General features: G+C 29.5%; 5 protein-coding genes across 10 annotated transcripts; 2 read left to right on the top strand and 3 right to left on the bottom strand.

The window, feature by feature from the left end:
- Positions 1-1189: 1189 nt before the first annotated feature.
- LOC149881693 (uncharacterized) lies at positions 1190-3643 on the top strand. Its single transcript, XM_090065834.1, has 3 exons — positions 1190-3060; positions 3256-3356; positions 3488-3643. The coding sequence occupies exons 1-3, from the start codon at positions 2625-2627 to the stop codon at positions 3641-3643; spliced, it is 693 nt and encodes a 230-aa protein (XP_089921960.1). The 5' UTR covers positions 1190-2624.
- Positions 3644-9902: 6259 nt separating this feature from the next.
- On the bottom strand, positions 9903-10958 carry LOC149881692 (uncharacterized). Its single transcript, XM_090067532.1, has one exon. The coding sequence runs from the start codon at positions 10899-10901 to the stop codon at positions 9903-9905; it is 999 nt and encodes a 332-aa protein (XP_089923658.1). The 5' UTR covers positions 10902-10958.
- Positions 10959-12015: 1057 nt separating this feature from the next.
- Positions 12016-14055, bottom strand: LOC149881691 (zinc finger BED domain-containing protein 4-like). The gene is made up of 3 exons (XM_090065832.1): positions 12676-14055; positions 12243-12592; positions 12016-12079 (listed from the first exon to the last, which is right to left on the bottom strand). The coding sequence occupies exons 1-3, from the start codon at positions 14053-14055 to the stop codon at positions 12016-12018; spliced, it is 1794 nt and encodes a 597-aa protein (XP_089921958.1).
- Positions 14056-16506: 2451 nt separating this feature from the next.
- Positions 16507-17611, bottom strand: LOC149881690 (uncharacterized). The gene is made up of 2 exons (XM_090067538.1): positions 17400-17611; positions 16507-16852 (listed from the first exon to the last, which is right to left on the bottom strand). Exons 1-2 carry the CDS (start codon positions 17428-17430, stop codon positions 16512-16514), a joined length of 372 nt encoding a protein of 123 aa, XP_089923664.1. The 5' UTR covers positions 17431-17611; the 3' UTR covers positions 16507-16511.
- A 344-nt stretch (positions 17612-17955) lies between these two features.
- LOC149881689 (uncharacterized) lies at positions 17956-20414 on the top strand. Of its 6 annotated transcripts, none has more exons than XR_016445218.1 (6): positions 17956-18433; positions 18715-18879; positions 19079-19269; positions 19551-19592; positions 19822-20123; positions 20250-20414. XR_016445218.1 is itself a non-coding variant. In XM_090067534.1 (6 exons), the coding sequence occupies exons 1-6, from the start codon at positions 18358-18360 to the stop codon at positions 20268-20270; spliced, it is 891 nt and encodes a 296-aa protein (XP_089923660.1). In that variant the 5' UTR covers positions 17961-18357; the 3' UTR covers positions 20271-20414. The 6 variants fall into 6 exon arrangements, 4 of the variants coding, with proteins under 4 accessions (XP_089923660.1, XP_089923661.1, XP_089923663.1 ...); XM_090067534.1 differs by having other exon boundaries at positions 17961-18433; positions 19079-19327; positions 19515-19592; XM_090067535.1 differs by having other exon boundaries at positions 17984-18433; positions 19079-19327.
- Positions 20415-24110: the final 3696 nt, after the last annotated feature.

The raw sequence follows: 24110 nt of genomic DNA, 5'->3' as shown, positions 1-24110 counted from the left end.
TTAATTATTATATATCATTGTAAAGAGCTTTAAATCAGTATTACAATGGTGAAAATTTCATAAAAAACTAATGATCCTACTAAAAGTTATGCCCATTTAAAAGACAAAAATTCATTATAAGGAATGCTTAAGAAAACTGCAACCAACCAAGGACGTATTAATAGATGGACGTTCAACGCATTGTTATAGATCAAAGGTGCCGCCAATTAGCCAAAAACTATGCGTATTACCGTCATTTTTCAAAATTCATGATACAGATACTCCGACTTCTACCCGTCAAATTTCCGTCAAAAAACCTCCCTCAGTAAACCCATTATAATTATGCATTTACTGAAGCTTATGGTTATAAAAGACAAAAAAATTAATCAAGAATAGTTCACAAATCTGAAAAAGATTGATTTGAGCTATGAACTTTGCTTAATAAAAATTTAGCTGTGTTTAAACTTTGACGTCTAAAACTAGGCTTTTGCAAAAAGGCTATGTTTGGTTTACTAGAATGGATAGAGTAAAGTGAAATAAATTTTCCTAGTTAAATTGAAGCTGCTATGATATAGTTTAAAGGTCGAAAAAGATATTTTTAGTGTTCTTTTCACCCCACTCTCAGATTATGCTTCCCACTTTAAGGTTCAAATCAGAGAGTATTTCTTATTTTTGTCGGAAATGTCGAACTTATTTGCCTCGCTTTTTTTTTCTCTTGAATTTGTGATTTTTTTTTTTCGCGAACGACCTAGTTAAAAAGTTTCTTACTTTCGATACCTAAATTGCATTTTGTCTAAAGGTATTATAACTAAAAGCAGCTTAAAGTTCATAAAATACTATTCGTTTCAGGAGTTGGAAAGATATATAAAGTATGTATTTTTAATGAGCATTTTTGTTTAAGCATTTTTAAACTGTCATGTAGAGCTACTTTAAGTTATAATGATCTTATTATTTTTATTATTACTGTTGTTACTAATAGTAACAACAAAAATAATAAAAATGATAAGATCATACTTTTAGTTGCATATTCTTGAGCCTTTTACAAATGAAGTACAACCTTATTTTTAACCTTTTCTAAATATTATATCAAAATAAAAATGATAAGATCATACTTTTAGTTGCATATTCTTGAGCCTTTTACAAATGAAGTACAACCTTATTTTTAACCTTTTCTAAATATTATATCAAAAATAATAAAAATAATAATCTTATATTCATATTTATTATCTCATTACAGGATAAATAATGAGTCTTCATGAGGAATATTTAAAACATTTATGTAGAAAGTGTGGCTGCATAATAAAGCAGGATAGTCACTATCAGTTAAAACCTGTTATTATCTATAAACAAGCAATTCTGAGTTTTTACAAGCTGGATATAACTTCAGACGATCAAAAAGTACATCCTGAATACTTATGCAAAACATGTTATATGGTTTTATACAGGTTAGATTTAAAATTCAAAAAAGGCTCTGAAGTTGAAAGGAGCGATAAATTCTTCACTTTTTCTGAACACACAGAAACTTGTTATGTATGTGACACACTCACAAGAGTTGTTATAAATAAAAAGTAAATGTGAAAAATATACATCAACAGTTAAAAGCAATTGCATCAAAACATGGTTTTGACGGTTATAATAAAAATAACAAAAATTATTTTGTAAAAGTTGAAATCAATAGTTATCGCCAAGCTGTTAACAAAACTTTGTCACTAGAATCAAATGGTATGTGGAGATTATTAGTTTTAAAACGTGAAGTGCCATTATCAAATAGTATTATTAAATCTCTTCCAGATCAACTAAATCTTCAATCTGCTAATATTATATTCTCCATTATTTCATGTATAAATATCTGTAAAGGTAATAATGACTTCCACTATTTAATCAGAGATAAATTTTCTGATTTTAAAAATTTTCAAAGTACATCAAATGAGGATGTTGGAACAATTGAGACGGAAGAAGGCAATACAGTTGAAAACTTTAAAATTATTAGACATAAAAATTGTTCATTAATATGCTCAGAAGTCTGTTGTAATTCTTGTACCATCTACCGTACTAACTTGCGTGTAATGGAATCCAGGTTAAAGAGTAAGGAAAGTCAATCATCTATTACATCTAATAGTAAAAAGAATGACCGCTACTTTTCTAAATCAGAACTATTAACAAAAATTAAACTTTTAGAGAATGAAAGAAAAGAAAATCTTGCAAAACAACAACGAATGCAAAAGAAACTTGAAAAATCTATAATAGAAGAAGGCGTTGTTCTTCAAGAGGAGGAACAGACAATTATTGAGGAAACATATGAAAAATATGGAGAAGAAAACCCATTTACTGAGGACTCACCTCAAGCACTGTTGTGGCAGCAACAAAAAATCCAGGCTGGACTTAAAGACAGAAGGTCTATGAAGTAACATCCTTTAATTATAAGGTGGTGCATCAGTTTATATTTGAAATCTCCAAGTGCCTATCGTCATATTTGTTCAACACCATTTTTAAATCTACCTTGTAAAAATACTGTTCAGAAATATATCAACTTCACTGACCCAGGCTGTGGTTTTAACAAAGATGTGATATACAACTTGACTAGAAAAATTGATTTACCAAATATAAAAGAGCACCAAAGATATGTTTCAATAATTGTTGATGAAATGAAAATAAAAAGTGGTCTTGCTTTTAGCTCATCAACTGGAAAGTTGGTTGGTTTTTCAGAAACTGGGTCAATTAATGAGCTGCTCTTGAAGTTTGAAAATAAACATGCAGAAAATAAAGAAAACAGCAACTTGGAAGATCCAACAGCCATACCATTGGCATCATATGTAACTGTGTTAATGGTGAGGGGCATCACATCTTCTCTAAAATATGTATTTGGCCATTTTGCTTCTGCTGGGGGTCTTTCAAGCAGCCAACTGTACTTTACCATATGGGATGGTGTAAGGCAATTAGAGTCTATTGGTCTAAAGATGATGGCAATTGTAGCTGATGGTGCATCTCCAAATAGAAGTTTTATGCGTCTCCATGCTTGGAATTCTGAAGAAAATACCAAAGATGGTGTAATTTACTGGACTTGGAATGAGTTTTGTCCTGGTATGTATAAATAATTGTATATTGCATTACAATTATAAAAAATTTTAAAAATATAGTTACACTGAATTCATGGGCAGTTATGACTTTAAAGATGTTAGTTTTCAATAAGCACCAGTAAAATGAGGCACAACATTAAATTGTTCAAAAAAGTCATCTTTTAAAATATTTTTGAGACTTCATGTTTTTATTCTTTAGACCGAAAGCTATTTTTCATTTGTGATGTACCTCATTTAATGAAAACCACTAGAAACAACCTCGAAAATTCACATGGAACCTCTTTAAGTAGAAATCTTATGGTATGTATATATTTTTTGTGAAGAATATTATCACATGCTTTATTTTAACACATACATATACATTAGTATTGTAACTATGATCGTAGGTATCTGGTTTACAGATATATGTAACACTTTTTTGTTTGTTTCAGATTGATGGTCAGCAGCTTGTTTGGGATCAAATAATCAGCTTGTATGACTGGGATCTTGGAATAGAGAGAGATGCAGTGGGGTTGACAATGGGACACAAGTTAAGTGAAGAACACATAAATCTCAACTCAACAGAAAGCAAACTAATCAAATCATGACAAAGAAAACTAAAAAAAAAAGGAACATAATTATGTTTGAAATTGTAAAAAAATTTAAAACCATTTATGTTATTGTTTGTTTATAAATTGTGGTTATAAACTGTTATTATTCTAAATATTACTATAAATATATATACTATAAAATTGAAAATAATGAAACTAATGAAATTACGTAATTACAAACATTACAAACATAATAAACTCTTATAATAAACACTGTAAAGTAAAAACTAATTATACTTAGTAATTATACGCAGTAAAGTAAATAAAATTATAGGTAATATTGGGATAATAGTTTAATTTATTGTGTATAAACTATAATATAGTTTATAATATAGTCTATATACATACATATAGTCTATACATATATACATTGTGTATATATACACATAGTTTATATATAAACTATAACATAGTTTATAATATAGTCTGTATACAGAATAAATTAAATTGTCCTAATAATATCCACATCGGTTACAAATAGGAGCCATGGCTCAAACAAGTGGCTATTATTAAGACCTATTCGAAATCTTAGATTTTACATTATATTTATGCTTCTGTCTATTGTATATTGACTAACAAAACAGTTTACACTATAATATTAAAGTAACATAACAAATCAAAATATACCAAAAACCTGTAACTGAAAGAATATTGTTTAAAATGCGTCTCAAAGTTGCTTGAAAAAAACCAAATATTACTACTGACGGTATAAAATATTTACTTAAATTAACTTTGACAAAAATAAGATTTTATAAAAGTCAGTTAGTACTACTTCATCCAACATTAAGTTTATATTTACTGGTGATAGGTATCTACCTCGTTTTCCTAATTTATATAAACAAAGAAAAGTCTATTTTACACTACTTTGAAATGTTTACACAAATAATATAGTTATATAATTATAAAAATAATCTAAATATTTGTATAAAATTTTGCAAAACATAACATTTTGGTGATACTAGTCAGCAAAATAATATCTTTTTATTTTAATCAAATTTATTAAAAAATTCAATAAAAACTTAATTATGAACTTACATGGGTGCTTGAACGGCTACGTTCAAAAAATTAGTCAAACTACTTTTAAAAAACGTCAAAGCTAGCGGAATGCTATCAAAATAAGACACTTTGTAAACTATCCTATCTAAAACACTTTGTTAACTATGAAAAATAAGTTAAATATTTATAAATATATTTATTTAAATCTATACAATTTTTATTTATTATTGTAAGATTGATTAAGGTAAACAAACAAATTATTACTTGTTTTTGTTTACAACTTTGGTTATTGTAAGTGTAATAAGCATGAACGGACGGCCATTTTTATTCAATTGCATTAAATTTTGTGTTGATACGCAAATTACGGCAAACAAAAAACTTGACCTGATTCTGAGCCATGGGATCGTCTGCCCACCTAGTTTACTCACCGTAAAGTAAATGACTACAGTTTAAATGAAATATTACTATCAAATGCAATGACTTCCACAATGACGGAAGCTTTTTTGTAAAGGCATATTTTATATTTTAAAAAAAAGATGCTTGAATGAAAGTTTAAAAAAAAATATGATAGAAATAGATCATAGAAAAATAAAAAAGGAGTTAATAGAAAAAAACAATAGATAAAGGAGAAGTATAGAAGCCAAAAAGAAGAGAGGAAGAAAAAAAAGGAAAATAAAGGAAATAATAAAAATAATAAAAAAAAAGAAATCGAATTACAATAACAAAGTTCTTACGCAAACAAATAAACTTCGAACTAACAAAGAAAGATAGGATACAGTGATCAAATTATTTAAATTATTTTTTAATGTGTCAGTTTTATTTACTTTTTTATGCTGTTGTTTTTTTGTTTGTTGGCAAAATGTTTCTTGTTTGTATTGTATTTTTATTTATTTTTTTCCAATTTATTGTGTTATATTCATTTTAATAATACTATTACCTTGTGTTTTTTGCTAGCTAAATGTTGATTATTATAGTTTTTTAATTTGTTTTATTATATTTAATTTATTATAGTTATTTAATTATATTTAATTTGATTAACTTGCATTAACCTGCTGTATTTTATTTTTTGTTTTGTTTTTTGCTAGCTAAATGTATAATTATATATATTTAATTATAAATATTTAATTTTTTTTGAAATATGTCTAATTTATATTTAATAAATCATTTAATGTTTTTTAACTAATCATTATATTATTATATAATTTAGCATTATTAGGTGTTTACTTCACATTAGTTTTTTAACTAATTGTAAACAAACATGGATGTAAAATCTTTTTGAAAAAATTTTTGAAAAAAAGTTTCTTCAATTTATTTAATTTTGTGGACTATTTTAAATTTAGGTTTTTACGATATTTTTTTTCTTCAGAATACTGAAAAAAATATCTAAAAAACAACAAAGTAGTAATATTTTGGATTACTTCAATTTTAAATGTGTTGCAACTACAGATGATTCAAAAAAATCACAGGAACACATTACTCTTCCTCGACCAGTAGTGGCACCAAGTGAAAGCCATTGTGATGAAAAACAGCAACAAGATGTTGATGCATGAAACGGAAACATGCAGAAAACGTCAAGTTATGATTGCAGATAAATCATCAGAATGTAAAAATGATAACGATAACTCAGTTTTCGATGTTGGACTTTATATTCAGGCAACAGCTAGAATAAATGATGATCTCAAGTATCATATACTAACCGAACCATTCAAGCCCCATGAAACTTGTGTTTTCAAAAAAGATGTGCCAGAACATGAAGCTGGAAAGCGACGGTTTAGACATGCATGGTTGGTTCAATATGCTCCTTGGTTGGCGTACTCTTCAAAACTAAAAGGTGCTGTTTGTATATATTGCATTCTTTTCCGACAAAAAATACATCGAGGTTTTCAAGGTGCATTTATTACTACAGCCTTGTGCTCGAAATCACATGTCATCGTCATGGCATATGTGTTCTCAACAAGATGCTGAAAGCTTCATGGCAGTGAGAAGAAATCCAAACAAGGAAATTGTATGTCAGCTTGATGATTCTATAAAACGCATTATTGAAGAAGCTCTTTTCTATCCTTTCAACAATTTTGTTGTGTGGAACAAATGATTTGGCTCTGCGAGGGAAGGAAGGAAGTAAAGAAAATATGCATCAGCTATTGAACTTTTAAATTGAGGCTGGTGATAAGATTATAAAAAATCACCTTGATACTGCTGCAAAGAATACAAAATATAAATCACATCAAACCAAAAAAGAATTGATCAAAGTATCTGAACAGATTCTGGTAAATGATATTGTGTCAGCTTCAAATAACTCCATTGGGTTCTCAGTATTAGCTGATGAAACAGCCGATATTTCAGGGAAGAGCAAATGATTCAGGAAGAATTCCTTGGATTTGTTCCACTGAACGACATGTCTGCTGCTTTAATTTCCAGCGCCATATTAAGCAAGTGTTTATCATTAGGTCTCAATTTAGATCATCACAGACTGAACTTGAGTGTAAATGATCTGAGTGCACTTCCGCAAATTCGCAGTACAGTTGGTACTATCAAGTCAATTATTGCATTTTTCCGTGAAAGTCCTAAGAGAAGGTCAATGATACCCAACGTTCCTCTTCTCTGCGAGACTTGATGGACTGCAAAGTATAAGAGCATACAAGTGTTTTGTGATAATTTTGATCAAATATTTACCCAGTTGGATGTTTTATCTAACGAAGCAAACAAAAAACACAAGTCAATCGACACATCAGTTGTTGTTAGCATCCAACTCAACAACTTTTTTGTTTGGACTAATTATCACTTCATTTTACTCAGCTCTCCTGGAACCCTGTACTCAAGTACTTCAAGCCATTCAACTAGACCTTCCCAAGTAAAGAGGCACATTCACAAATTGCTCTTGGTTATAAATTTACACCGTAACAAGGCAGATATACATTTCAGTGCAGATGTCTACAAGAGAGTGATCCTGGAAAGTTGAACATTCAGAGTGATCAGTTGTCTGGAAAGTTGAACGTTCAACTAACACCACCAAGGCAATGTTCAAGGCAGTTATACCGAAACAATTGTGGAGTAACAGATACAAATGTAGAGGAATACTTTCACCAGGCTATGTATATCCCTTATCTCGATTCATTAATCGATTCGCTTCAAAGGCGGTTCCCAGAAGATAAAATTGCTCAATTTAACCTTTGTTTACTTCATCCTGCAAAGATAAGAACTTTAACTCGTGAAAAATTCATTGAGAAAATGTCAACTGCCAATGAAGTATACAAAATTGATAACTTTAAACTCGATTGTGTAATTTGGTTTGATTTTTGGGCCATTCAATCTTTTCAAAAAACACAATAAACAAATTCACAGATTTACTACCAAGGACTATTTTCTACGCTGCAGTTCGTGAAGCTTTGCTCATTTTAATAACACTGCCAACAACAACATGTACTGTAGAAAGATCATTTAGTACATTGCGGCGCGTGAAGACTTGGCTACGATCAACCATGTCCAATGAGCGTTTGTTTGGGCTTTGCATGCTGAGCGTGCATCATGAAAAAATACGCTCCAGAAAATCTGAATGGAACAAAGTTTATGGAACAAATTGTAAATAAGTTTGGCAGTGAACGCAGACGACTACAATTTCTATTTACTGAATAACAATGATTTAGTTCTTGTGTTTTTATTTTTACATTTTTTTTAATTTTCAGTTGTCACTGGTCTAATAAAATGACTTGACTAATTGATGCATTTATGTAGTTTTTGAAATATCACTGTTGAATTTTATTTTGCCCCCCCCCCCCTCCTTGAAAATATTCTGCCGGCGCACAGTGGGCCAGAATGCACTTTAACTGGACAAAATTCATAACTAATTTAATATTAGAGCTATATTCACTAAAATTAGTATGAGTACTAATATGATGTCTGCGCTTTTTATGAAGGTAATATTTTTTTATTTCGTTGCTATGGATACCTTTATTTTGCTTAGCAACAACCTACTTTTGTTATCTGCATATATTTTATAAGTGCTATATTCACTAAATTTGGCATGAGTACCAATATGAGATCACACTTCTTACAAAAGTGATAATTTTTTAAATTTAGTTGTTATGGATACTTATATTGCTTAGTTATCGGATACTTTCCTTAGTTACAAAGTGGTAAATTGATATTTGAATATCTTATCGGATTTTTGACCCACCTATATTGAATAAAAATTGAGTATTTAGGTAAATAATGTTTTAGGAATAATAAAAGCAAAAAATAGTGCAAGAAAACGTTATCAATTTTAAATTACATCAAAAAATTATAAAACAATAATATCGTTTGAAGATTGTTTAAGTAATTGTAAAACATCTGAAGGAAATGCTTTATGATTTGTTTGGTGTGATGTTGATTTACGCAATGATGAAATAACAGGATCACTGGAAACTAGGAGTCTATTGATAAGATCAGTATTTGTTGCTTTTCTGGATGTTTTTCGGCTGAAATTTTCGCGATAAGATTTAAAGTCTTTATTTCTAGCCTCTTGAGCTTCCTCTGACATAAGTCCGATGGGTAATGTAAGGCTTTTAATTATGTCATGTCCATGTATCAATACTTTGTGAACTGATTGAGCCATGTAATACCATGGATAAAGGGACACATATAGTCTAAAAGTGTCAAAACAATAATCCTTGAACTTTAAGCAGTCTATTTCATATCCTGAAGAGAGCGTTACCAAGATAATGTAAAATCTGAATATAAGGTTTTGGTCAATACCTAGAATTTCAGCTGTTTGTTCATATGCTGCAAAAGCACGCCTTGAGGTATTGCCATCATTACTTGTTCCAGAACCACCACTTTTAGGGAAATCAACAACAAGTCCCATTTTGTTCATAAAATCAGTCTGAATCTTTTGTTTAGCTACAGATGCCTTTTCTTTGTGTTCTTTAGATCTTGCTTGCCACTTTCTTGTTTCTTTTTTATATGCAATGTGCAATAACATCTCAAAAAATCGAATCCATGCATGAAGACTGGAAAGACCATATTTGAACTCTCTGTTAGTATAATCTATATTAAGGATATCAAGACTATTCATATTTTTTGGAGAGACACCACACACTGAACAGCATTGGTATGAGTTATTTTTTTCAGATAATATTGTTTGAACCTTCCCATCAATCATTGTAAGTTCAATAATACAATTCACTTCAATAGAAGATCCGCAAACCTCTAATAAAATCATACCCAAGCTTTCTATCTCACTTTTAATGTACTGATCTTCTTCAATCTCAGATTCCTTGGATTACATTTTGTATGCAAATCTTATGGGTCTAGAATAGGCTGTGGAGGACGACTTTTGATTTCTCCAAATAGGCACCTTTTCGTTGCTGTTGTTAAATCCAGTCAAATCCAATGGGACAAGACAAGTAATAAATAATGATTCTTCACGCTTTAAATCTCTGTTAATGTCGGGTTCTGATAAAACTTGTTTATAAATGCTTTGGCCAGTAGCACCATCAAAACCAGCCTTACACGTTAGTGTCATTGTTTTTATTGCTTTGTCGTTCAATATCAAGTGCCTTAGCACAGGTTCCTGAACTGCACAGATTCTTTGCAAAGTATGAGTCATTAAATCTTTTAAAGGAACTGAAGCTGAATAGTCCTCCACTGTTATGTTTGCAGGATAACATTTCAATTTTGCATCTCTGACATCATTGTAAGCGGGGTAGATGTTATATTCTTTCTCCAAGGCTTCGCTTCTAATCAATTGATAGGAAGCTTTTGTCAGACTTGCATCAATTATTAAAGCCAGTGCTTCGTCTGCTGAATATTTAGTTGCTTTATCTGTATTTGATATATTTAAAACATTCTTGGCAGCAATAACAACAGATTCATCTCTAAATTTTTTATTAGCAGCAAAAAATAATTCATTGGATGAATGAGATTCAATTAAACAAGATACACGCCGTTTTTTAGTTTTATTAGAACTATTATCAAATGCAACTGGTTTTCGACCACGTCTACTTGCAGTTGGTTCATTGTCTTTTTTTCTGACAATTAAATATTCATTAAGCCAGTTCACAAACTTCTTTTCAAAATTTTTCACAGTATAGTTTGCAGATTTCCACTTTTTTTTATACAAGTAAACAAATCGTTGAACAGCATGTCTAAAATCAACGTCTTTAAAATCATCAAATTTTGGCTGAATAAATTTTAATATATCTTCAGTAATATTTTGTTTTGAAATACTAAGATTGTTTTTTTGGAGAAAATTATGAATGTCTAAGTTTAACAAAACCATATCTAAATAATTATTGTAACAAGTATTTTGTATCTAAAAGTAAAATGTTATAATATATATGCCGCCTGGACTACTAATACTTGTTAGTAATTAAGTTACTACAAGTGTTAGTAATTAAAATTAAAAGTAATTAAATTACTGTCAGTGTTAGTAATTAAATTACTAACAACTACCGAAAATATGTTGTTGCTATGTTATGCAAAGTAAGGTATCCATATTAACCAAAAAAAGTTAACCTCATAAGAATTGTGAATCTCATTTTAATACAAACCCCCAATATTGTGTATTTAGCGCAAGTAAAATACTGTTAAAACAACGTTAATGTAAAAATGAGTTGTTGCTATGCAAAATTTAGTACCATAGCAACCAAGTTAAGACATACATAAAATCTGAACGGGGATTTAAGGGGACGAGCAATCAATTAAAACTCGATTGAAGCATCATATAGCTCAAATAAATATAAGACAACACATGGCAAATTGTGGTAATTATTAGTTATTGTGCGGCAAAAAATAAGTTTCTTAAGAAATTTTTTTTTTTAATCTGTGATTTTCAAAGTATAACTGAGATAACATGCTATGACAAATTTATTTCACAAATTGGTTTTTCTTATCTCTAAATACTCTAGAATAACATGTACTATTTTTTCGTTTCAAAAACGTAGATGTAATTGAAATATAACACAACGTTGATGTCACCGTTAATTACTTATTTATAATTTTTTTTTTTTTTTTTTATCTCAATATTCAAATGCTTAGAGTCCTGGTAACTAAGGGATTTAATATAAATAAATTATCAATAGATTTCTCCTAATATATGTAGATACTAAAATTAAATAGGTTTTCAAGATTAGACAACTAAAATTTTTCCCATTTTGTCCACCTACTGGCCCACTGTGCGGCGCCCATGTATAAATTGAATCGATGTAAACAAAAGCGTTCTAAGTAGTGATCGACCGAAACCGAAATTTGAGCCGAAACCGAAAGTACCGAAATTTCAGTTCAGTAAAGCCGTAGCCGAAGCCGAAATTGAAATTTCGGCCGAAGCCGAAACCGAAACAGCCGAAATTTGAAAAAAAAAGTTAAAAATCCCTAAACCTTTTATGATCACCAAATTAAAGCAAAAAAACTATTTTACGTATATCTAAGCAATCACCATGTAACATAATTTGATAAAAACTATAATATGTCAAAAAAAAAAAGTAGAATATGTCAAGACATTTTAATAATTAAAGTTAACAATTGAAATATTTTCTCTACAGAATAAAATTTTTTCCATGTTTTCTGGCAAAAGTCTGTTTCTTTCATTTGAAAGAAACAGACTTTTGCAGTTGAAAACAACCTTTCAACTTCGGTAGATGTTGGTGGAGGTGTAAGGAATCTCTTTGCCATTTTTGCCAAACCAAACTTTGCTTTTAATGTTGTTTTTTCTTCATACTCTTTCCAAAACTCTAAACAGCATGAAGATGTTGGGCTTTCTAAGTAGTCGTTTAAAACTTCCTTTGCTAATTTGGAAGTTGGATTTTTGGACCTTGTATTTTGTGACTGTGCAATTATATTTTGCATCATTGAAGAAAACCCAGTGTTCTCAATAGACTTAGTTTTCATCACAGGAGTAGTTTCATTTTGGCTCAAAATGGAACTGCCTAATTCCAAAAGAACTTGTTTTTTTGCAGCTTGAAAGGCTGGGATCTAAAGAAGTGGTGCTTGTATCTGGGATCAAGAAGTGTTGCTATTGCAAAATGATCAATGGTTTCTAAATCAAAAAAACGTGCCTCCATTGCTTTCTTTAAAGCATTTTTCATGCCAATCACTTCTTCGTCATCAGAGGGAACTTCGAATGATTTCAGGATAGTTGTCACAATTGGAATACATGCACTGATGCAAGCATCCTTTCCAGAGAGCAATTTGGTGGCTTCTTCGAAAATCGCTAAAATGTGTACCAGCTTTTCACACAGGTTCCAATCCTGTACAGTGAACTCAATGCCGCTGGAAGGACGGATTAGCAGCGTGGTAGCAATTGCTGATTTCAAGTACAGAATTCTTTCAAGCATGTAATATGTTGAATTCCAGCGTGTTGGGACATCATTTTTGAGTCCGAGCCTGTCAAAATTGTTCATTTGAACCTCTTGTTGTTTGTAAAGCTCAGCAAAGAAGGAATTTGAAAAAGAAGCATGAGTGCAAAGCTTTCGACATTTTTCTATCAAGTTTACAGCACTCTGGAGTGAAAAAAGTTCTTTTTTAATCACTAGTTGAAGTGAATGATTTAGACACCCAGCAGACTTGTAAACACACTGTGGTTCTTTGAAAGCTGCTTTTATATTTGCAGCATTGTCTCTTAAGCAGAATGTGATCTTGTCCTTTAGCTCCCACTCTTTCACAACATTCTCAAGTCTTTGAAAAATGTTTGAAGCAGTATGTTTTTCATCAAACTTGGAACATGACAGGCAGAATTTGATCCGCTCCCATTTGTCTGAAATGAAGTGTGCCATCATGCCCAAGTACTTATGATGAAAGGATGACCAAGCGTCCAGAGAGATGGAGATAGTTTCAGCATTTTTTTCGTTAAGCATAACTTTCGTTGCAAGCTTAATCTTTTCATAGGCTGGATTGAGCATGCTTCGGTAGTATTTCTCACTTCCAATGTCAAAGTGTGGTGTAAAAAGTGCATGATGGCGTAAAAATCCCGGATTATTCACAATTGACCAAGGCTGTAAGTCGAGGATAATCATTTCAAATATAGATCTATGAAACTTAAGACCTTCTTCGGAATTTGAATCAATTTTTGAGATATTGTCAACCCAGCCAGGCATTGTAAATTGCAGCATTTCAGTCCTCTGGCGTTTTGATCTGATGTCAAATAAAGGTATTGTTCTTTTTTTAATTGTAAGAGGCTCAAGCTGATCTGAAGTTGGTATATTTTCAGGATTGTCGGTAGTTGTGAGTATTGCTTTTTCAGTTAGGAGATTTTTTAGAGTAAGCTGTGGATGCCGACTTCTTAAATGTGATGAAAGTCCGCTAAGTGATTGAAGTTTTGGATTGTGGGATCCACGAGATATTTTCAAATTCCAGATATTGCAAGTTGCGTATTTGGAATCACTGGCTGTTACGGTAAAATGATTCCACAAATAGCTTTTCTTTCGATTATTTTCCATTGTAAAATTTAGCACTGAGAAACTTTGATTAAATTATTGATTTTGGTTACTTAACTTAAATGTTAACTTATTTAAAGAATGATTTGAGAATAGTAACTTGAATCAATTATGTAACGTGACTTCAATTAAAATTTCTACAATTGTTATAGTTAAAAATTGATTTACTAACAAACGATTAAAATTAGGAAATCGTCATGATCCCACTCTAAATTAAAAAAAAGTTATCTAGACTATAAAAAAAATCTTATAAAAGTTTCGGTTCATTTCGGTTGTGGTTTGAACCGAAATTTCGGCCGAAACAGGAAAAGTAAAAAATTGCTGTCGCAGAAATTTCGGTTTCGGCTTCGGCCGAAGCCGAAAGTTTCCGTTCACTAGTTCTAAGTCATTAAGTAGTTTTTATGACTTAGAACGTTTTTGTTTACATCGATTCAATTGTAAAATCTAGTTAAAATATCCGACGGAAAAAAATGACTTTTTGTTTTTTATTTTTGCTTTTCAAAGGACTCATAAGCATATCAAATTTTTTTTATTTTATAGAAAAATTTTATTTTTATTTTATAGAAAATTTCATTATTATTTTATAGAAAATTTCTCAACATGTAGAATAAAGGTTCACAAACCAAATGGCAAAAAAAAACAAAAAAACAAATCTTCTCAAATAGGTATACCAGAGCATTGTATGTTTAACATTAAGAAAAGACTAAATTACAGCCTAACAAATGACAAGTTGCCTATGATTCATATTTTATGTCTTCTTCAGTCAAAAGGAAACAAGTGATTAAACCATATTAAGAAGAAAAAAACAATAAATGATAATCATTTTCTTGATAATTATGAAAAAATAAAAATTAAACTTCAAATTTACAAAAATAATTTAAAAAAATGGTTGTTCAATTTGTAATTTTTGAACATTTATACCAACCACATTATAAATATTTAATTTTAAGGTGGTCGTCTCGCAAAAAAATATTAAAAAAACAAACTTTTGTTTTTGGTTTAAAAGAGAAATTTGTGCTCTTTCTGAAAATATATACTTTTTCACATATTTTTTAATTAAATTTTTTTAAAATTTACTTATTTTAAAGACATGCGTAAAATTTTTCCCTCAGCAACGCCCTTAGCAACAATGTTTTTGGTTGTTTGGGGCCAAAATTATTAACCAAAATTTATAATAAAAACTTTCTTAAGAAAGCAGAAACTTAAGCTCTGTTATAGTGTAAACTGAGCCTTAAAATATACGGAACTTCAATATTAACATCTAACCAAACTATTTGTTTTGTTAGTAAAGCATGGTGTGTTTAGTTTTATCTAAAACCTTTATGTGACATTTTATTAACCCCTTCGTACACGGGCACATGGAATGTGTTTAAAAAATTTTTTTTTGAAATAAAAATAATGTACTAGGCCTCCTTATGGGGTATATAAAGTTTTGTTAAAATATTTCATCAATTATTCAAAATAGGGCATGTGTACATTTGTACACAGCGTGTATCAATCTTGCTGTAAAGGTTTTTGTAGACAATATTATATCAAAAGAAATCCTTACAAAAAAACTCAAAAAGCTGAAACAAATTAATAATTCATTTTTTAACCTTTCTTTTAAAGATATAAAAATATTTATGTCATGTAGTTACCTCACAACATTACCAAATCAATACAGAAAAAGAACAAAATGTTTTTCAGTTTTTTACCAACGAATAATTTCATGAGACTTTGCAGTCGCTTAATCCACGTCCACCCTTCTTCATTTCTTTTTCAGATTTTAACGGACACCCCATTAATCTGTTGGATTTAACAACACCTAGGAACTGAATCCCTAACATTTTTAGCTGTCTAATTAGGATCATGCCAGTAAAGTAATTATCAAAACAGAGCTTGTAGTTTTTATGTTTTGGAATAGTTTCTGACAATCTTAGGACAATAGAAGCATCAAGTCCCAGGTGTTTGTACTCTTCTGATATGCCTGTACCTGCACCCTGATATAGTTCCAAACCAACTGCCCTACCAGAGGTGCCACAGACAACAAAGTTTTTTACCCCTACTGGATTCGACTTTCCTTTGATGTACTGTTTAGCAGGTATTCTACCAGTGAAAGGGATCATCTGCTCATCCACAGAGTTGTACTCTTCTCTTGGTATCTTGAGACAGCGAGAACGTGCTGTGTTTATCAGAGGCTGAACTTTCCAGAATTTATTTGTTCCTTGTTCTGGATTAGGATCGGCATTGATATGAATGCTGTTTCGCAGCTGTAAATACCGGTTTATAGGCATTACATCTGCCACTGCATTTACTCTAGTTGCTCTTTACCAGTACATCCTTATTCTGGGAAAACCTAAGTTTGCCATTACTATTGTGATACCAAAAAATTTCTGAATTTCAGCTGTTGTAGTATTTAGAGTTTTACCAGTTTGGCGTAGATGATAAATATTTGTTTGTTCAGCAAATGTTTCAAATATTTATGGTTTAAAGTAATTAAAAAAATATGAGGATGGCGAAAGTAAGCCATCTCCCAAGTTCAAATTGTCCAGCCATTCTGAGCTGCTTTCAAATGCACCTCGAAGAGACTGCCACTTGATCTGAGTCTTTTTTTCTCTTTTGTTCTCACTGTTCACAGATGTGCCAGGCTGATCATCTTCATCTGGTTTTTCAATTTGATCCTCAATTTTATCAGTCAGCATATCAGCAGCAGAAGGGTTAAAGGTCTCATCCCCTGAGTCATCAGAATCTGATAATTCAAATTCCGAGTCATCAAGATGCTGCAACATATCTTCAACTGTAAACCGCCTTCGTGGATTATCTGAAAATATATTTAACATATTATACTTATTTATCTTTGATTATAAAATCAATTTGATAAAACTTAGTAACAAAATAAAAATGACAGGCTTAAAACAAATGTTTGATTATACAAACACAAAGGCAGGGGCATTAGCTTCAGTAGGTAGACTTAAATAAATAAAATATTTCATTTTTAATGATTCTAATACAACCTTTTGGTGTTAAATGAACAGCTAAACTATTAAACAAAACACATTTTGTATCTGAGATTTAAAGAAATATATATACACACATGCAATTATTAACTCACGACAATCACACAAAAAGAAATTCAATGTTGAGTTTCACCTTACTAGTTTTACTATTCTCTCTTCTCATTGCAATTAACACACAGTGTGTACAAATGTACACAGTATTATAAAAAAAATTTTTCAGCAAAGAATAGTCACCTGTTATATTTTTAACTTATGTGTATGCAATTATAAACATATTATTAAATACATCTGATACAAAATTTGACTTGAGATAATTTATAATTCTCAAACTATAATAAAGAAAAAACTTACCACGAAGTATTTTTTTGCCTTGCAACGCCATGTTGAAATATCTAGATACAGAAATCTTACTTAAAGAAGACAAACTACACGAAGGTAGGACTGGTGTGCACTAATGTATGCATCGTGTTTCAATTATTATTTTGCTTAAGCTTTATAGTAAAAAATAAACATGATGAAGTGTGTACGTTTGTACACATTGTGTACGAAGGGGTTAATGAACTTTTTTTAGATGGCTAATAAAAATAATAAACAAAGAAAGAAATTAAAAAGAAAATTTAGTGGGAACCAACATACTAATAGAAAAATAGAGTTTCTGGACAAAAAAAGTCTCGAGGATGAAAAAAACAACCCATTTTTTCCTTATATAAAAAATCAATATTAAAAACGGTATTTGTCCTGGGGCCAATGCTATAAACATAAAAAACGAAGTTTTTTCCGTAAAACACGAAGTTTTTACCGTAAAAAGCGAAGAAAAAAAAAGTCCATTGCTATAAACATTCAAAAAATTCCGTTTTTAAGATAAAAACTTCGTTTTTAAATCCAATGCTATAAACGAACAAGGGAATCGCCTTTTCAGATAAAAAATGCGTTTTTTCGAAAAAAAACTTCAGATAGATTTTTGATCTCAATTTTAGATATTTTCTTCGTGATTTTTGGCGGCCATTGCTGGAACAACGTTAGCGTTTCAAAATCATTGAACATTCTTTGTTTGTGTTTTTATGTAGATATTTTATAGATAAAACTGAAAAGGATTTTGGTAACTCCATAATAAACTAATTACTTAAAATCTGCATTTAATCGATTATTCAGTTCCTTGTTGTTTTTCCTTGTTAGGTTTTCGATAGTAATTTTGGTTAAACAAATTTTTCATAATGTTTGACTAAAGAAAAGTATAAATAGTCAACAAATATGCCATATAATACACAAATACACAAAAAAATAATACACAAATACACAACAAAATAAAATGCTGTCTAAAGAACTTAAAATGATACTAGCAATAAAGATTAGAGAAAACAAAGAGGTTCTTCTTGGGAAGCTTGGTATGTTTTAATTAGCAAACTATTTAAATAAAAATATGTATAATTGCATTATATTTTATATATATATATATATATATATATATATATATATATATATATATATATATATATATATATATATATATATATATATATATATATATATATATATGTATATATAGGTAAGCTTTTTTAGGTATGATTCCTATTATAAAATAATATATTATTATAGAATATTTAGTATTTTACTATATAAGACTATATTATACTATATATTGATTATTTATTTCATCTACTTTTAGGTCCATCTATTACTATGAGGCATAGAAATAGAATTTGGGAAGACATAATGTCACATTTAAATAGTTTAGGGGCAAAAATTGAAGATATCAATCAGCTACATAGTAGAGAGTGGGATTATTTGCAAAGAGCTACAATGCAAAATTTTGCTAAGAGTCTAAAAACAGGTATAGTTTTGTTATATATATATATATTTATATATGTCTGTGTGTGTATATGTATATATATATATATATATATATATATATATATATATATATATATATATATATATATATATATATATATATATATATATATAATTAAATATTTTTGTATATATATATTATATATACAAATATATATATATAATTTTTTTTTTTTAAGGTGCTGCAGGGAGACAACTAACAGAATTAGATAATGTTGTTTTAGACATTATTGACAGGAAGTCAATAAATGTATCTGGAATCGATGTTCCTGATTTTAATATCTCTTTTTGTACAACAGATGATGCATTGTCATCCACTCCCAACCAACTTTCCACTCCCACTGCCACCCTTTCTTCATCAAGTAAAGAAGTAAACTTTACTTTGAAACAATCTTCTGATACAGCTTCTTTTATTTCGTCTATGTCTGGTATATTTTTCTTTGTTGGTTAAGACTAGTTGTGTTATAAAATACACACACACATATATATATATATATATATATATATATATATATATATATATATATATATATATATATATATATATATATATATATATATATATATATATATATATTTCTATAGTTTATAGAGTTAATTGATTGTTTATATTAGATGCAAGATTTGATTGTATGTCCTCCCCTAATTTAGACAATACCACTTTTGTTAGTGACAGTTGTCAGATACTTCAAGGTAATGCAATTTATAAATTAATTTTTTTTAAATCTCAGTTGTTTAATTTAGTTAATTGTAGGTTTTAGACTTATAATTATATAACAGACAACATCAATTTGTGCTTAATTTTTACACAACTAGTATTTCCAAAACCATTAAAAACTTCTTATTTTTAAAGGAATCTAAACCACCTTTCTTATTATTTTAGTTAACTGATCTTGTTTTGACACCTAGAATTAAATTTTAGATTCAATTCAAAATAAACCATCAAGGGGGGCATTAAAAAAATTAAAAAGAAAACAAGCTAGAGAAAGTCTCCTGGTAGATGGAAGTTTTAAAAAATTGAAAGTAAGTGTTTTACGGTTAGAAAAAGAAAGATTAAAAAAAGAACAAGAATTAAGAGTAAAACTTCTGAAATTGGACGTTGCTCTCAGACAACAGCAAATTCGAAAAGAAAAGGCTTTAACAATATATTACACAACAGCAACAAAGCTAATGAATGAGAAATTGCAACCTTCAAACCAGCAACATTTTGTAAATACAGAAACGGTATTTTAAAATTAATTTGTAATAATATTTAGTATGACTTTATCATTAACAAATTTTTTGTATTTAGTATAACTTGTAGCTTGTATTTAGTATAACTTTATCATTAACAATTTTTTTTTGTTTTAGGAGGAAATTCTTGAGCATTAAGAGAAGAGCTACATCATAATTTTATGTTAAATTTGGAAAAATTTGTATAACTATATTTAAACATTCACCTTGAAGGTATTTAACTGTAAAGCCATGACCAATTACATTTTTTAGTAACAATAAAAATATAACTTCAACCTGAAATTGTTCTTGTTATTTCATTTTTTTTTATCACCATTACCTTACAGTAATAAGTTCTGTAAAACTTCACACAAACATTAAGACCAATGCTGTTGCGATGTGAAATAGATACAAGCATCACAACTATATATAACTATATATAAGGTATTGCATTGGCTAGTGGTTGATTTTAAAATTTAAACAAAACAATATCTTTCATATTTTAAATTTATTTTGTAATCTAGTTTAATATTAATACGATCATATCTTAATTTTATGCTATTAAGCATTTTTTACCTTTTTAAAATACTCTTAATAAGAATTGCTCCTAACAACAAAAGCTAACAAATCTCCTAATTTTTTTTTAAGCGTGTTCTATAAAAAAACAAAATACACATACTATATAAAAACAGATATAAACATATATTTTTATGGTCTAATATTTTATAAAAATTTCTTGCATTTATTAAAAAGTCATTGTGTGAATTTTTTTCCAATTTTAATTCAACTAATTTAGGCACAAATCTATGATCCATGTCCAAACTATTTTGATAGATCCTATGCTCTAGAGCAAATTGTATATGAATTTTTAAACAATACTTTTAAGTAAAGTAGTTAAGTAGCTGTAATCGTCTATTCAAAGCTCCATCATTCTGATTTTCTTGAGCTAGATTTTCATCAGCTTGTTCTTCTTCGCGTTCTTCAAAGTCATTACCGTTGTCTCCATGTTGAATACACAAGTTATGGATAACAAATCCACACATGATAAGCTTAGAGGCATCTTCGACCTTATGCAAACGAATTCCAGTTTTCAAAGCATAAAACCTGTTTTTGACAATGCCAAAACATCGCTCAATTATGTTTCTAGTTTTTCTCTGTGCTTTGTTGAAACGTTTTTGAGCTCCGTCTGGATCACCAGGAAAAGGTGGAATTAACCATTCTCGACATGGGTACGCAGAGTCAGCCAAAATTACAGCTCCATTAAATGGAAGCTCTCCAATTTCAAACTTGTTCCATAGGTTACAATTTCTTAGAACCTAATAGTAGTAAAATCACAATATTTAAATTTACTGTAAGTTACATTATAATACATTATATTAGTTAGTCTAAGTTACATTTTAATTAGCAATCATAATAGTTCAAATAGTATGTTCAATATGAACATACCGAAGAATGTCACGTACTAGTTGAATACCCAGCATTAGTGAACTAACAGTTGTAAAATATAACTTAGTGACAGGCTTACATGTGCATCATGCCACCTTCCTGGACTGTTGGTCGATGCATAAAATATGGACGTGTCGGGTCCACATACTGCCATTGCATTTATGCTATGGACATGATGGCGATTGATTAGAGAATCTTCATCTGCTTGAGGAGGGTTAGAAAGGAGTATATGAGACCCATCCAGAACACCACATACGCACGGAAAACCTCCGATTTCCATAAACTTTTGTGGAAGAGTGGAGCAATCATTCGGCCATTTTATGATCTCTTGTCGAATCTAATCTTATAAGATAACAATTTTTCTCTTTACTAAACTTAGTTTTTAATTTTCACACTAAAATAAAAATAATAAGCAACTTTATATGACATTGTAAAACTTTCAATAGTTTTATTAACTTAATACACTAACATTGAAAATAGCTTCTCCTACACTGTGTATAATACGATAAATTGTGTTGGTAGAGATTCCATGACAGTCTCTGAGAACATGAAAAAAAACATTTGTGCCAATAAAATGAAGAAATACCATTATCTGGAAACGTACTGAAATGCTTTTATTTCGCTTAGTATAATGTTGCAAATCATCTTTAAGCCTAGTTTCTAAAAAATCTAATACAGCTCTTGGTACTCGATACTGTTCTCGAAAAACGTTGTCAGAAACATCTTCGTTAAAAAAGCGACCATTAAACTAAAATGAAATTGAAAAACAAAACAAAAATATAATTTCTGCGCATATTTAGTATGATTTCTGATTTTGTTCGATAAAAAATCATTAAAAAAAAACATCAAAATTTATTAATTTTAAGTAATGTTTTAAACACCAACCTCTCGAGGCAATCGGTGGCGAAGCTCATTTTCATCAACTTCGAAATGTAAGTCTTCATCCGAAAAAATTAAATCCATGTTTCTACTTTAATTTTAAACAATTTTTTTAAACACCAAATACTAGAATGTAAAAATATTCATATAAATAGAATAGACAGCACAGCATACTTAATGACTAATAAAATTTATTAAGTAGGCCTACTAAATAAAATTTACAATAAAAATTACTATTATATTACCACAATATATTGCGGATAAAAAAAGTTCGTGAATTTTAGTGACGTATGCGTTTTATGCTTTATAGCAATGGGCGAAAAAAATACAAACAGCGATAAATTCTTCGAGATTACGAACTTTTTTTCGTACGTGAAAAATTTCGTTTTTACGAAAGATTTTTTTTCTCGAAAAAAACTTCGAATTGTTTATAGCATTGGCCCCAGATTGCACCTCAAAAATTACTTACCCTAACGATTTTATTGATTTGAGTAGCAATGAGCTTTTGTCGCGATGCTTAGAATGCACGAATCAAAATGCTGACGAAGCATTTAATCAGATTCTCTGGCGGAAATGCCCAAAAAACACTTTTGTTTCAAAAAATGAACTAGAAATGGGTTCATTTTCATCAGTAGTAAGCTTTAATGACGGATTTTTAGCTCCAGCTAATGTCTTAAAGAATCTTCATTTAGTACCAGGGAAATATTTTATTAATCGTGCTTTAGTATTTGATAGTAAAAGAGTAAAAAATATACAAAAAAAATCGACGATTACTGTAAAGAACAAAAGAAAAAAGTTAAGAGCTATAAGAAAAGGATTTATTGATATTGACTTAAAACACAAAAATTTTCAGGGTTTGTTCATTTGTATATAAGTTAGTATGTGAACCAGAATCTGAATTATTCTTTGAGTATTTTAGAAAATATGGGATGGTTTTTGTTGAATTTTACCCCTTTTTTAATTTCCCCAAATACGTTGAGCTGCCATTATTGATCTAAAAAAAATTGTAAGTTTTTACTGGTTCACATACTAATTTTATATATATCCTGCATGCAAACCAAACTTCATGCAAAACGAATGTACTGATAGAACGCTTTTTTTTAAGAAGATAATATTTTAAGCATTTTTTTTTGCTGATTCAGCATTAAAAAACGTAAATAATTTTTTATTTTTAATTTTTTTTTTTTCGAAATACAAATATAACTTCTTTATGTTGAAAAATAAAATTAACTTTCCAACAAATTGTATTTTTTATTTTTTTACTAGACGACCACCTTAACAAGACTAAACTTCAATTTAGAGGAAAAAGAAATTTTTTACTCTAATTTATTACCACTTATATACTTATTACAATCCATTATGTGGTTTATAAAATAAGAAATATAGATCAAAAACTCTATGGAATAAATCCTTCTCAAAATCACAATGACAATTCTTAAAGATGGTTACTGTAGCAGTTAACAAGACAGTCTGTTCCCATATTCTGAATGGCTTAGAATTCTATTGTACCTCTACATGTGGTGGTTAAAGTCTTGGTATGCAGTTACCACAGCCGGTTCACTATAAACACTTAGACGAGATTTCTTGCGATAAATAAAGTTTTCGATGTGATGGAACCTTGCATATACTTTAGGAGTGACACTTACATTTGATATTGCTAAATATGATCTTTGG

Source organism: Hydra viridissima, unplaced genomic scaffold (assembly GCF_058129835.1).
Source record: "Hydra viridissima isolate aposymbiotic clone 2 unplaced genomic scaffold, HvirCarnegie_v1 scaffold_11, whole genome shotgun sequence".
NCBI lineage: Eukaryota > Metazoa > Cnidaria > Hydrozoa > Anthoathecata > Hydridae > Hydra > Hydra viridissima.
This window is presented reverse-complemented; position numbering and strand designations above follow the sequence as displayed.

What these genes read in the sequence shown, in the direction of transcription:
- LOC149881693 (XM_090065834.1), top strand. Translation starts at nt 2,625, where the DNA reads ATGAAAATAAAAAGTGGTCTTGCTTTTAGCTCATCAACTGGAAAGTTG. An exon ending in TTGGAATGAGTTTTGTCCTG is followed by an intron (nt 3,061 to 3,255) that starts GTATGTATAAAT and finishes TTTATTCTTTAG; the next exon opens with ACCGAAAGCTATTTTTCATT. An exon ending in CTTTAAGTAGAAATCTTATG is followed by an intron (nt 3,357 to 3,487) that starts GTATGTATATAT and finishes TGTTTGTTTCAG; the next exon opens with ATTGATGGTCAGCAGCTTGT.
- LOC149881689 (XM_090067534.1), top strand. Translation starts at nt 18,358, where the DNA reads ATGCTGTCTAAAGAACTTAAAATGATACTAGCAATAAAGATTAGAGAA. An exon ending in TTTTATTTCGTCTATGTCTG is followed by an intron (nt 19,328 to 19,514) that starts GTATATTTTTCT and finishes TGTTTATATTAG; the next exon opens with ATGCAAGATTTGATTGTATG. An exon ending in CAGTTGTCAGATACTTCAAG is followed by an intron (nt 19,593 to 19,821) that starts GTAATGCAATTT and finishes ATTAAATTTTAG; the next exon opens with ATTCAATTCAAAATAAACCA.
- LOC149881692 (XM_090067532.1), bottom strand. Translation starts at nt 10,901, where the DNA reads ATGGTTTTGTTAAACTTAGACATTCATAATTTTCTCCAAAAAAACAAT.
- LOC149881691 (XM_090065832.1), bottom strand. Translation starts at nt 14,055, where the DNA reads ATGGAAAATAATCGAAAGAAAAGCTATTTGTGGAATCATTTTACCGTA. An exon ending in CTTTAAAGAAAGCAATGGAG is followed by an intron (nt 12,593 to 12,675) that starts GCACGTTTTTTT and finishes CCACTTCTTTAG; the next exon opens with ATCCCAGCCTTTCAAGCTGC. An exon ending in ACATCTACCGAAGTTGAAAG is followed by an intron (nt 12,080 to 12,242) that starts GTTGTTTTCAAC and finishes GACATATTATAG; the next exon opens with TTTTTATCAAATTATGTTAC.
- LOC149881690 (XM_090067538.1), bottom strand. Translation starts at nt 17,430, where the DNA reads ATGGCGTTGCAAGGCAAAAAAATACTTCGTG. An exon ending in AGGCAAAAAAATACTTCGTG is followed by an intron (nt 16,853 to 17,399) that starts GTAAGTTTTTTC and finishes ATATATTTTCAG; the next exon opens with ATAATCCACGAAGGCGGTTT.